Genomic DNA, 13936 nt, shown 5'->3' with positions numbered 1-13936 from the left:
AACAAGATCCTGCAACAAAAACATATTGATTGCTTTGGTTGCAAGCAGATTCCCACAATTTTTGCTAACTATGCAAAAAATTGTAGTACAACTTGTGAAAAGGGTGTGATGCAAACTAGAAATTGAGACTTTTGCCTTCCAATTAAAAGTTGTTCATCAGCGATGTAGTCAACATGTTTTAAAAGGTGCAGCTTTTAACTCTGAAGGTGAATGGTCCTGGTTTCCAGTTTATACTGCACTTGCCACAGTTTCACCACAGCTCTAAGAGCAACTGGGCAATATTTTTAGACAACTCTGTCACTCCCATGAAAACTATGGGGGACCACAGCAATATGCTAGCAAGCAAAGCAATCAGAAAGAGGTTTTTCCAACCAGCTAGGGAATACACATTTTTCCCTAGCAACAGGTGTGATGCTGGGGAAATATGAGAGTCACTGATTGGTCTCTAGGCCTTTAGGGGCTTTAGCAAATATTTTCCCAGCAACTGCTGGTGACCTCTTGCAACTGGTTGGGGAACACTGATTTTCCTCTCATGAACAGTGATTGCCAGATGGTCACCGGCTGGTCTCTAAGCTTGTCTGACTGGGGTATCATTCAATTGACTGTACACTGTCACCATTCCAAAGTGTCCAAAATGAAAGAAAAGCTAATGTCACATAGTTAGCAGTCACATATCTGCAACATATTAAGTGCAGCTTTAAGGTGCTTGCGCTTTACTGAAGTCTAATGTTTGCTGTTTTATGTTTAATGTTTTGATGCTTTCCACATCCACTCTATCACAATGCATATATTGTACTTTGTTCTCAAGACCCTTTAATTTTAAGTTTTAGTTACACTTAAACTGCAGGCGTTTGTCTGGTTAGAAAGGCTGAACTGTTGTTAACTGTTGCCTAACTATTGTGTAAACTATTTTACTTGGATTTGTGCAAATGAAAGTGATGACAAGTGCACTGGACAGGCAACAAAAAGCCAACATTCACAAATGAAATGGTTTTACATGTGGTGTCCACAAACCATTTCTCTTGCCTTGTCACCATGAAAATCATCTTTTATACACCACTTTCCTACAACATATTTATTTTTAATCAGTTATTCTCGGCCTACATGGACCCCCCCGTCTTGTTCTTGGTTCTCTCTTTAGCACAATACCTAACATATCCTGGATGTACATCACAATACATCATCGTTAAATTGGTTTGACACAAGTACAGGACATTAGCCTAAAGCTCATATCCATATTTTCTTTCTTTTTCGTCCCCTTTAATTAGACATTTAGTCAATTGCTTGCATTTTTTAAAGAACAAAACACCAACCCCTTGTTGTACGACCAATCCTGTAGTGAAACGAATCCCAAATATAAAATTTGTATTAAAAAAAATTGTCTACCTACATAGCCTCCGAGACGACATGAAGCCTACAGTGCCAAGGAAGCAGCCGCGGAAACATGAAGGTAAATTCTGCCATCTACTGCTTTGAAATGCAATACAAGGATGGTATAACCTGCGTACAAGTATGAGATCATTACGTTAGCCTACAGCTATAAAACCCCAGAGCTATAAAATTACCTGCCTGGTGCTTGAATCAAACAACAGTGTTTGAAAAGTGTGCGTTTCTGTTACTGTTGGATTTAGAGATGTGAGGTTCAGGTACCCAGGTGCGTGTTTATGTTAGTAAATCTTGAAACGGATTAGTTTGTAATTTGTTAAAAGAAAAAGAGCTGGATATTTCAAGATCGCATTTGAATTTGAAACACAACAGGCTCACATAACAGTCACGCTATTAATTTTTTTGACATATAGGTTTGCCTAATTTCCGATTAAACTTGAACGCAGCATCGGCATCAAAACAAAAGACGCACGATTCATCGGCGCAGTGCATCACGTGTTACAAAAGCACCAATGAGCTAACGCCGGCTCTGTACCCGGAAGAGGGATTTTCCTGACAGGTCCGTTGTGATTTTTTTGACAGTGGTTTTTGTAGCTTTGATCTTTGCGGATGTTTTCTGAATTTATATATCACTTACCAGCAGCCTTTTAGCACTCTATGTCTGCCATTGAAGGCTACCGTTAGACCCATTTTCTGGTCAGTATTCAGTCATTATCCGGACATATGCTCTGTTTAGGCTCAGGCTGTATTAGCTGAGAATCTCTGGCGCTGTGACTCATTACTGAGTGAATGCATGCAGTGTTTGCAGTCTTGGGTAGTTACTGGAGAGCATCCCGCTCTTGTGTATCTGGGAACATCGTGTTCCCACATCTATTGCTAAACTTAGCTGAAATTGAGCTACTTACTAAAACTGCGCAGTTTGTGAGTGTACCTGACACTTACTGTAATGTTCAGGCACTTAACAGTTTTTATTTTGTGCTGCTGTACATTTACTGTGCAGAGGCAGCTTACTGGTACAAAATATGATAATGACTTTTAATTATTGATAATGAAGGTGTCAGGCCGTGGGGTATCGCTGTTCTTATTTGAAGTAAAGCTATGGTATTTAAAAGTTAATTCTCCTCACCCGTGCTTATTTCCCAACAGCTTCACCCAGTCATTCCATGGCCGATCAGCATGAGTCCATCGATCTCGGTGGTCCTACAGTGGACTCGTCAGCAGCTGCAGTGCACAGCTGGTTCCCCAGTCCTCCACCACCCATCTATTCCTGTACCCTGACCCCTGAACTGGTGGCCAAGGCACGTGAGGAGCTCCAAGAGAAGCCAGAATGGCGTCTACGGGATGTCCAAGCACTGAGGGACATGATACTTAAGGTAGGGCAGACCAATGATGCCTTACCAAGCGGCAAAAAAAAGAGGGCAAAAATTGGAAAGCTTTTGAGTAACATTCAACTGGACCTTTGGGAAGAATTTGAGAAGTGTGAGTAAGGAAATACAGGAAGGAATTTTCAGTATGAAATGTAAGTGTATTCATATATGCCAAAAATAGCCTACATGCGATCGGAAAAATAATCAGTTCTTTTATTAGGCACTTTTCAGGGCATGTTTGCAGCACTGGGGCCTAAATTTCACCTACAATCTATAGGTGTTAATTTTTTCTACACAGGAAAGTGATCCGTTTTATCTCCTCACTTTGAAATAGATCCTTTAGCACTAAAATAGTGAATTTAAATCTCATTCATTACTTTTGGTACATCTGCAGTGTGTGGTTTATGCAAAATCTCAAGGCATCCCAGTGTGCCTCAGCTCACCATTTGAGAACCACTGTGATAAAACTTAATATGGTACTCAAAAAAAGAAATGCAAGTTTTATATTGTGAAGTAGTTTTTAGTTCCAGTTGTTTGGTTTTAGTCAGTGGCAAGATTGGTGATTTGTTAATTTGTTTAACACAAATGAACTCACTTGTACAACCGAGAACTGGTTCAGTTTGCTGTATTCTCTTGCCAGTGGAATCAGGGCACAATAAAACAGTGTATGCACAGCATTGTTATCAGTGGCACCATGCCACGACTGACTGACGTTGACTGGGGCCAGGCTTTTGGCATTCTGGATCCTGTTGCTGCAGCTTTGCGTGTCCATGAGAGCATCTGATCGTATTGTTCTTGGTGAAATTCTGACCAGACTGAGGTACCGAGTTGAGGTGCTCTAACCTGAACTTGTATTACTCCTGCAGCAGCGCCCTGCGGCTTTTTCAGCAGGACAGTGTCTGCTTGACATATGGCCTGACACTGTCAGAGTAGAACAAGCCTTTCTGGAACAGAAGAAAACCCAGACACTTTATTTGCCAGCTTGCCTCCTATTGAACTTGCTTGCTTGGGTCATTATGTTCATCAGAGCCAGTAACCAGTTCACAGCTCCAGGCCACATTCATGCAGGAATAGAGAGCAATTCCTCAGCAACAATTTCCTGACTCTTATCCGGTCCATTTGGAGATGGATAGCTGCCTGTGTTGCATCCAAAGGAGGTTATATGTCCCATAAAATAGCCTGTATATACATATATTATGGTCTTGGTCTATAAACTCTCCTTAAAACACAAACTTCCATTTGTTTTTAGGATAGTATATTAACTTTTAATACCCTAAAAATATAAAGCTGATGTAATATTGTATTATTTATGTTTTTGAACTTGGGAACACCTGCCATAGCCATTACAATGGTACTTTGAGAACTTTGGCAGGTGTTTCTGTTTTTCTCTGAGGACAGATTTTGTCAGTGCTGTCCCAAATATATCACAAAGCTTTAGATGTTCAGAGTTCAGATTTAAGGTTGTTCTTGAAGGTGGATGTGGGGATCTGATTCCACGTTGTCCCGTTTCACATCCTTTATTTTAATTTTTTTATGTATTTGTAACTCTCCTACATGACGTTTAGGAAAAAATACAGTGTGTGATTGCACTGTCCAATATTCCAATGACACTATGACCTGTGACAAATGTCCAATATTCCAATGACACTATGACCTGTGACAAATGAGTATGGATTTTAACTGCACAGGTCCTGTGTTTTTCTGCTGTAGTGTTTTGATAGCATTAAAAAGCAGTGAATAAAGGTATTATTGAACAAGGCCAAATTTCAATTGTTTGTCAATTAAAATATTTTTTCTTATTTGTTGCATTTCAGCAGCACTGAATTCCATGTGAATTATCTTTGTTTGTCTTGCAGACATTTTTTGACAGTGGTTGGAGTCTCATAGAAATATGATCTGTAGTTTTGTTATTTCCAGCAATGAGGTGGTCCACCTCTGAATTCTTTCTTTCCTCTTCAGCCTATAGCACTGAAGGCTCAAAGTAAATTTATTATAAAATGTGTGATGGACGTAAATCATTTTAAAAATAAGGTTTTGTTTTTTTCCCCTAAAACGGTGGTACATGTTCTTTATTAGTGAAGGAAAAGTCTCAAAGGTTTGGTCCTTTGAACAAAGAAGGTTCACTAAAAATAAACTGAAGTGCCCATGTTATCAGAATAAAGGATCCTTTTACTGGTGGCTAAATGGTGAATTTCTAATAGTTTAGAGTTTAGTAATAGCATTGACACCTCGCAATAGAACAGATTTGTTTTGGGGTTTTTTAAGGTGTTATTTTCAAGCAGTTACGTTGATACAATTATTCTGAAAACTTTTTAAAAGATTATTTTAACCAGATTCTTTTGTAATGATTTATTAGTTCCACTTATGCCAGCTGGGGATTGGTCCGATAGGTACAGTATGGGGTGAGCCCTCCCTTAGAGACAGGCTGAAAAGGAGCTAGTTGAGGTGGTTTGGACATCTGACCAGGCTGCCTCCCAGGTGCCTCTAAGTGGGGTTTTCCAGTCATATCCTTCTGGGAGAACACCCCAGGGTAGACCCAGGAGATGCTGGATTATCTCTCGGCTGGCTTTGGAAACACCTCAGTGCTCCCCTTGAAAAGTTAGAGGAAGTGGACAGGGAGGAGTAGTACTGGGCATCTCTGCTTAGACTGCTGCCAGTGAAACCCAGGCCTGGAGAAGTAGTAAAGAATGGACAGATGGATGCTAACCAAGCTTAATTTAGCCATTTTTCTCAGTGTTTTATTTTGTTTAGTCAGAAGCCGTATTTTGTTTATTCTAGTTGTTGCCATTCATGACCTTCCCTCTTTTCTTTTTTTTTCAGTTAACTTTTTTTCCCCTCTTGGCTCTGCAGGAACAGCCCAATCTCAGGACACGACTTGATGATGCCTTCCTGCTGCGCTTCCTGCGGGCTAGGAAGTTCGACTATGACCGTGCCCTGCAGCTGCTCCTCAATTACCATGCAGGACGTAAGGCTTGGCCAGAGGTGTTCCAGGACCTGAAGCCATCCACAGTGAAACACGTCCTCGACCTGGGCTTTCTCACAGTGCTGCCACGGCCGGACCCCAATGGAAGATACATCCTCTGTCTGCGCCCAGGTTGGTGTCAGCTTCATCGTCACTGGAAAATTCACGCAATACTCGATTTATCTGACGCATTATTCGTTCGCTCACGATGCACGATTACTCACTTCTAACTGTTTTACAGGAAAATGGAAACCAAATGATTACCCATTTGTTGACAATGTTAGAGCGATTTATTTGACTCTGGAGAAGCTGATTCAGCCGGAGGAAACGCAGGTGAACGGCATTGTTATTTTAGCAGACTACACCGGAGTGGGCATGTCACAAGCATCCAATCCAGGCCCGTTCCTCGCCAAAAAAGTTGTGAGCATCCTCCAGGTATGACATCAAAAATCGAATGTTAGCAATAATGAGTATTATTTGATAAAGCCACTATCTGATGATGATATTCTTATGTCAGAGGGGATTAACTCTGCTAGTTTCACCTTGAGATGGTTACTTAATGAATCACTATCTCAAAATGATTCTTATTTTTGATGATATAGCAGTAAAAAATGGAATTAGTGCAACACTTGAGAAAAAAACTTGTCAGTCACAGCAGCTCCTGAACGCTGCCTGTGGTGTTTTGTCGTGACTGCAGAGTGTCTGATATTTACATAAGTACACAAAGCATGTGTGAATCATTTGACAAGGCCCAGCTGTGACTGTTTTCTCTTCTAATTCACAGGATGGGTTTCCGATCAGAATCAAGGCCGTTAACATAATTAATGAGCCGCGGATTTTCAAAGGGATCTTTGCTATAATTAAGCCGTTTCTCAAGGAGAAGATGGCAGAGAGGGTAACTATTCTTGTACTGTCTCTGACTCTTTTGTTTGGAACAAAGGCCCGCTTTGAATCGTGCCCCTCATTTTATTCTGTAGCCTGTGTTTCAAACCGATAGTCTTTTTCATCTGTGAAACTGAAAAGCTAAGCATGTTTCCTTTTCAGAGAAATAAACCAAAATGGTCAAACCGAACAACAATTTTTCAAAATGGTATGGTAAGCCTTGTGTTGTGTTCATTAAAACGCATAGTAACACATCTGTAATTAACACTGGGGTCAACAAAAACAAGCTGTAAATGCAACAGTGGCATATTATCTGTTTTTATGTTAATATATAAGCAAAAACAACAAAAAATCAGCAGGTACAGTCAAAATAAATAGATACTAGTTTGGATATAGTAAATGCACCTCTGTGTTCAAATTTGATTCTGTGCATGGCATTTAGTGGTCAGATTATTTCATTTTTCACATTTTTGCTCACAAGAGTGGCTTCTTGGCATACAGAGGGTGGTCAGCAACACTTATCACATTTACACATGGCCAGCCCCCATTCCAAGTCTTCTTCTTGGGCATGTGCAGGCAGCTTGCAGTGTGAGTGCCATTTTTAGTTTGCTCAGTGGACGCCCTTTTTTGACCACTTTCACTGTCACTGGTGAGTCTGAAAGTCTCCTTCTAGGACCATGCTGTTCTCAGACAAAATATCCTCAGTTTCTAAGCTCAAAAGCAGAATGTCAAGTGAGAAATGAGACCGGGAGCGTTCTCGTGATTTTTATTTCAACAGTGACTGGGTTGTGTGATGTCCTGAGGCGTGTGAGGGCGAACATCCAATAGAATCGACCTATACTGTTGTGCGTGCCAGCACGTTATCCGGTGCCAACATAGAGCACATTAAAAACACAGGAGTTATTTTGGCCTGAACCAACACAATCTTTTCTCACCACCTGTCCTGCTTGCCAGATTTGGCTCACTGAAGCTTCATACACTTCCATAAAATCAGAGTCAAGTTAACACTGCAGGAGGCTCAGCGTGCATTGCAGATGCAGAAGTACAAAGGGACAGAAGTAGACTTCCTCTGAGGGATGTAAAAAAAATAAAAAAGCTGGGCTGAAAACAAACAAACAGAGGTGCACGAGAAGGTGTTCTTGAATGTGAGGTTGATTTTAATTCCTGAACCTTTTTCATAAAACATCTCAAGTATGAAAATGGCAAAGGTGAAGCTTTGTAGGAAGGTGAAAGTTGAAGGCAGTTACCTGATAAATCTAAAATTACATTCATCACATTAAATATTAAAGCTGCAGGTCGCTGACAAGTCTTTGTCGTCTTCTTACACAGTACATCCTCCACGGTTCAGACCTGCGCTCCCTGCACCGGAACATCCCACGATCGGTCCTGCCAGAGGAATACGGCGGCACCGCGGGCCAGCTGGACATGAGTGCGTGGTCAAGACTGCTGCTGGACTGCGAGGAGGAATTTGTAGTGGAGTTCTGCCAGCCGGATCCACTAGAGGGCGTGGTGCTTCCAGAGTCCATGCTCTTTGAAGGAGAGCAGGCCAGCGGGCATGATGACGACACCTTCAGGGGGCTGCGCTCTCAGCTTTACTACTGTTACTGATGTTCGCTGTAGTCGCAGAGCTCCCATCACTGAGAGGACATTTTCTGTTTCATTTAAGAAACACGTGTGTAGACTTTTACAGGGCAAGTTGCCAATATTATACATGATTTATTTTACTAAGTAAGCAGCACTTAGGTGGTATAGTCTACTGTTGTTCACATGTGGCCCAGCATTCAATCATTCATCTAAGGCAGCTCCAGGTACTGGTTAAGATGCTTTTTTTTTTCATACATTGATGCATGTTCAGCCAATATTGATGACCTCTAAGAACTGATTATCGGTGGGGTTTATAATATTGGTTCACAACAGATTTTTCTTGCCATCCATCCATCTTTTTCTGCTTATCCGGGGCCGGGTCGCGGGGGCAGCAGCTTAAGCAGAGAAGCCCAGACCTTCCTCTCCCCATCCACCTCCTCCAGCTTGTCCATGGGAACACCAAGGCATTTCCAGGCCAGCCAAGAGATATCTCTCCAGCGTGTCCTGGGTCTGCCCCGGGGCCTCCTCCCAGTAGGACATGCCCAGAACACCTCACCCAGGAGGCATCCTTGTCAGATGCCCGAACCACCTCAACTGTCTCCTTTCGATGTGGAGGAGCAGCGGCTCTACTCTGAGCCCCTCCCGGATGGCTGAACTTCTCACCCTATCTCTAAGGGAGACGCCAGCCACCCTTCGGAGGAAGCTCATTTCTGCCACTTGTATCTGCGATCTTGTTCTTTCGGTCACTACCCACAGCTCGTGACCATATGTGAGGGTAGGGACGTAGATCAACCGGTAAATTGGGAGCTTTGCTTTTACACTCAGCTCTCTCTTCAGCACAACAGACCGGTACAGCATCTGCATCACTGCAGCCGCAGCACCAATCCGTCTGTCGATCTCTCGCTCCCTTCTCCCATCACTTGTGAACAAACCCCCAAGACACATAATCTCCTCCACTTGGGGTACGAACTCGTCCCTGACCTGGAGTTCGGCACTCCATTCTTTTCTGGCTGAGGACCATTGCCTCAGATTTGGAGCTGCTGATTCTCATTCCCGCCGCTTCACACTCGGCTGCGAATCGTTCCAGTGCAAGCTGGAGGCCATCACCCGATGAAGCCAACAGAACTGCATCATCTGCAAAAAGCAGAGATGATGATACCACCCAGGTGAAAACCCTCCGCCACTTGGCTATGCCTAGAAATTCTGTCCATAAAAATTATGAATAGAATCGGTGACAAAGGGCAGCCCTGGCGAAGCCCATCACCCACTGGGAATGACTTATTGCCGGCTAGGCGAACCAAGCTCTTGCAACGGTTGTATAAGGATCAGTGTTGCTTGCCATTTCTCTAAAATCCTATTTTAAGATCGGGGACCAAATCCACAGTCCTCCTTTTGTGTTTAGCTAGGGTGGTGCAGTGGTCAGCACTGTTTCACATTGGCAAAAGACTCTCCAGGTTCAAACCTTGTTTAATATTAAGGGGTTTAATATTCTCCCTGTGCATGTATTGCCAAAGTCAGTTGGAGCAATCTCCAACCCTCTCTGCAACCCTGCAACTCCTGTGAATTTGAAATGCAGTAAAGAAAGTGGTTGGATTGATACATTTAGTTGACAATTATAGGTTGTCTTCCAATGTTCCTCTCTTTAATTCACATTCCACATGGAGATATCCTCACATATGAACTTAAAAGCTTCAGGAGTCTTAGGCTGGGATGCTTTCTACAGTATTGAAATGGTCTGCTTCAGGTTTGTTCGCAGTACTAGAAATACTATTTGATTTCAGCGAGCGTGCTGCCAGGTTAGAGCGTGCAGGCGGCAGCACACATGATGCCCACTCACAATTTTATCTGCATTATTCACACATTGCTGCAATCTGACATCACTTTTTGTACCAGGGAACTGGCAGTTTAAAGACCAGCCAGTTTGCTATTAGCGTGCATCACACACAGTCTTAAGTCCCAGAAAAGCCCCACGCTGCAATGCATGTTTGAAAATGGCTTTTTTGATATTGGACCTTCACTGTTGAGTAGCACAGAAACGCTGCCTGGGGAGAAAAACGCTGTAACTCTTGAAGTCATCCTCTTATTTGGATGATTGAGCAATGAAGGCTCGTAGCCTTTCTGCATCATATGAACACTGTGGATTTTGTCCTCAATCTTTGATAGCAGGCTCCCTACAGCATGGGAAAAACTGCTTTCAGTGTACACGTTTTTACCAGTTTAACAGCATTTAGGTTTCTGCGTGCGCTACCATCTAGTACATTGCCTTAAATGATGTTGGATTTGGTTGACAATTTTGTGTGCACCAAAACTCATATTTGTTCTCATCAGGACTCGTCTTACATAAGAGTGGCTATACTTCATCGCTATAAAGGACAAGAGAAAGGACAATGTCATAGATTTACCTAAAAAAGATTTAGCCAAATATGTAACTCAGAGTATTTCAGAGCCTTTGTTTAGCTGATGGTTACGTTTCCTGGCTTGACTCTTCTAAGAGGATTATCTTTTAAGTTCAGATAATCTGCCTTATGTTTTATTTTTTTGAAACCCGTTTGCCTGTGTTTCATCACACAGTCTTAACACAGGGCCGTTCCCGATCGCAGGGGTCACACGGGGAAATATAGAACATTGAGCCCTGACTTTACAGACCTCCAGTTTGCCAAATTGTACACCAGGCCATGTACAGAAATGTGCAATAATGTTGCATCTGTTTTCTTGCGGTAAAGCTAACTTGCTTTTGTTCAGTCTTTTGTATTTTTATTTTAAGCATGTCTGACTATAAGCTGTGTTGTGTTGCAGGATATTTGTTGTTGTGAAGACAGTAAAGGAAAAGCCAAACAGAGAACATGCTATTTGTGTCTTGTTTGTTATGTGGATGCTGTTGTTGGCATGCTGCAGGCTCTAGGGAAGTTGCGGGTATTTTCACAACATAATTGCATCTGTCTTGAGCTGAGTTTCCCATATTGGATTCATGGGTCTCCAAAGACGCCACAAAAGCAGCGCTGGGAGAAGCATTCTGATCTTTTGCTTCGGTGCACTAACTTTAGGACAGTGAAGTACTCCATTGCTTGTAATCAGAAAAGAACAAAGTACTCATTTTTCTTCTCAGATTGCCATTACATTTATATTTTTGGAAAACTCTTAACATTTGAGAAGCATTTTGAAGTTTCCATTCGTCTAAGTACATTTTTATCAAGTTGTCACATGATTTGTGCCAGACTGCTGGTCTTTCAGTCTAATCTGTCATTCAGGTGAGTGCTAGAGTACCTGTATCTGTCCAGTGTTTCGACCTCCACGACCATGATGTTGATGGGCATAGTCCCAGTTTTTTTCCTTCGGAAGTCAGCCAACATCTCTGACATTCAGATGGAGGAGGTGATTTCATCCGGACCATTCAACAAAGTTCCTTACCAGATTCCTGTGCTCTGATTTCCGCCCACCCTCAATACACCCAACCAATGCAGTGTTGTCAGAGTTATCTAACTGTTTCAGCATGCTGCACTTCCACAAGGCTGGTAAGCAAACTGAAGAGGATCGACGCTGCATTGGTTCAGCTCAAAGTTGAAAATATTCAAATTTGGGTAAAGTTTACTATTAATTTTCTCTGAAACCTTACAGTTCATTGGGCTGTGAGCTGGAGGGGAAAGAGTGAGGGTAACCCAGAGTAAGAATCCAGTGAAATATTTGCGTCACCTCTTAAAGTTTGTTATAACATTAATAATATAGACAATATCAAAAATAGTAGTCAGAAAATATTTTTTAAAGTTATTATTATATACTTAAGTGTCGTGTAAGAACATCAATTAATTCATATATATATTTCTAATATTTCAAAATTCGAAGTGGATTGATTAGTAAAATAGTGACAAATGCCAGGATACAGAAGACTCGTGTTTCTAAGCCAGTCGGCACCCGTACCGTAATATGCGTAAGAACGGTGCAACAACATTGTAGGTGCGGCTGGGGGTGCGGCTAGCTTGACTATGACTTCGCATGTGAGGGCTCATTGAATTACTGCGAGAGATAGCTGAAGGATATTGACGACAGGCGGAGCAAAATGTTGTAGTCCAGCAGGGTTTATGTACACAGCACTGTTGCAAGAGTAACACTTCTAGAAACCACATCAATGAGTGGAAACTTACATCAAAGCACATTTGCACACTGTTTTTCAAACCAAAAAGGTTGAGATGTCAACCATATGGGCAGCAGCTGGGTCTAGAATCTAGACCCAGCTTTTTGAAAGTTCACTCACTGCTGACCATCTAGACTCTAGATGGTCAGCAGTGAGTGAACTTTCAAAATAAAATACATATTACACATTTAGAATGGTACCTCAGAAGTAAACGCTACTTGTTCCTTACAGCAGCAAATGTAGTGCTATGAGTACATTTTTTGGACATCCTGTTTAGCGACAGTAGAGCAACACTGAGGATGAAGATGGCATTTAAATATGCTACTGTACCATAACTGGTTCTTAATTTTTTATTAGGTTAGTCTGGGATTTATAGATTTAGTTTATAGAATATATATGTATTTTAGACAATAATGAAGTATATCTTTCAGTAAAAATCAAAATAACTTGTGGCTTGTGAGCCTGCTCGTTTGCTGCTGTACCTCTGCCATCTGGAACGAGAACACAGAACTCATTAATTTCTTTTCTCTTCTCTCTTTCATAATTTTATCATTTTTTTCATCATTTTAACTTTATTTTAACTCTGCACAACCCACACTGTTATTGTTGCTCTGCTGTTTCCATGACGCTGGTTAACTGAGTGAGACAGTTAAAGGGGCACTGCACTGATTTTGCATATCATGCTCAGTTTAGTCGTTGAGAGATGTGAAAGCAGTTGGAGCTTTCAAAGGTTGCAAAAAATATTTGAAGGTATTGTTTTTTATTGATTGTTGCGGATGGAGCTTGAGTCACTTTCTGTTTTTAGGTTATTAAACTACAGAGAAGTGTTGACTTAAAACAAAACTGAGAATCTGGCAATAGTTTGACAACACTTTAGTGCTGAAGATATATCCACACCCCACTGGTTAGAAAAAATATTTTAGTTTTGCACACCTTAAATTTATTTTTAGTTCATTCCAAAAGCTAAAATACTATTTTGTATAGCTTATCACTTGTGCTTTTATTTAATCCATTACACCGGACTAGGTTGTAATGCACCATAGTAATATATTTTTCTGTTATAGTTTTGCATTAAAATAAGTATACTTAAACAATGTCATACATTATTTCTGACTACCTGGACAGGACAACAAGCAATACTTGAGAAATGAGTGGAGATTCAGTTTTGATGGCCGAGCAAGAGCTATTTTTAAATATCCAAATGATTAGGAGCGACTGTAAGAATACTAATTTTTCTTAAATGCCATTTTAGGTTATTAATTTTAAACAAATGATAAAGAATTAATGAGGAAATTGCACAAATTTTGCTCAGTTGGTCGAAAAACCAAAAAGAGTAGTAAGGGCTGGGACCACACCTGCATCCTATTTTTCATTTATTTGCTTGAGTATGTGGCTCAGATGCAAAGGTCATATTAATACGCTGCAGCTGCATCATGGGGGAAGATGAAATTCAGTAATTTAACCGTCTGAGCCATTATGAAAGTGCAGTACTAAACTGGCCTGCAGAGTCATTTTAATTTTCTCGAACACCCAAAGTAGTGCCAGTTTATTAGGTGCTTAAAGGAAAACACATGTAATGCAGTGCACCGCTACCGCAGACTACATCACCCAAAACGATCAGATAAA

The 13936-nt window shown here is 41.3% G+C and overlaps 1 protein-coding gene across 1 annotated transcript; it reads left to right on the top strand.

The window, feature by feature from the left end:
* Window positions 1-1944: 1944 nt before the first annotated feature.
* Window positions 1945-11017, top strand: ttpal (tocopherol (alpha) transfer protein-like). Its single transcript, XM_080898033.1, has 6 exons — window positions 1945-2082; window positions 2533-2759; window positions 5604-5847; window positions 5957-6150; window positions 6500-6610; window positions 7927-11017. Exons 2-6 carry the CDS (start codon window positions 2550-2552, stop codon window positions 8203-8205), a joined length of 1038 nt encoding a protein of 345 aa, XP_080754159.1. The 5' UTR covers window positions 1945-2082; window positions 2533-2549; the 3' UTR covers window positions 8206-11017.
* Window positions 11018-13936: the final 2919 nt, after the last annotated feature.

The sequence above is a fragment of the Rhamphochromis sp. 'chilingali' genome, assembly GCF_963969265.1.
Source record: "Rhamphochromis sp. 'chilingali' genome assembly, chromosome: 12".
Taxonomy (NCBI): domain Eukaryota; kingdom Metazoa; phylum Chordata; class Actinopteri; order Cichliformes; family Cichlidae; genus Rhamphochromis; species Rhamphochromis sp. 'chilingali'.
Note: the sequence above shows the minus strand (reverse complement) of the source record. Positions and strands in the feature narration are given on the sequence as shown.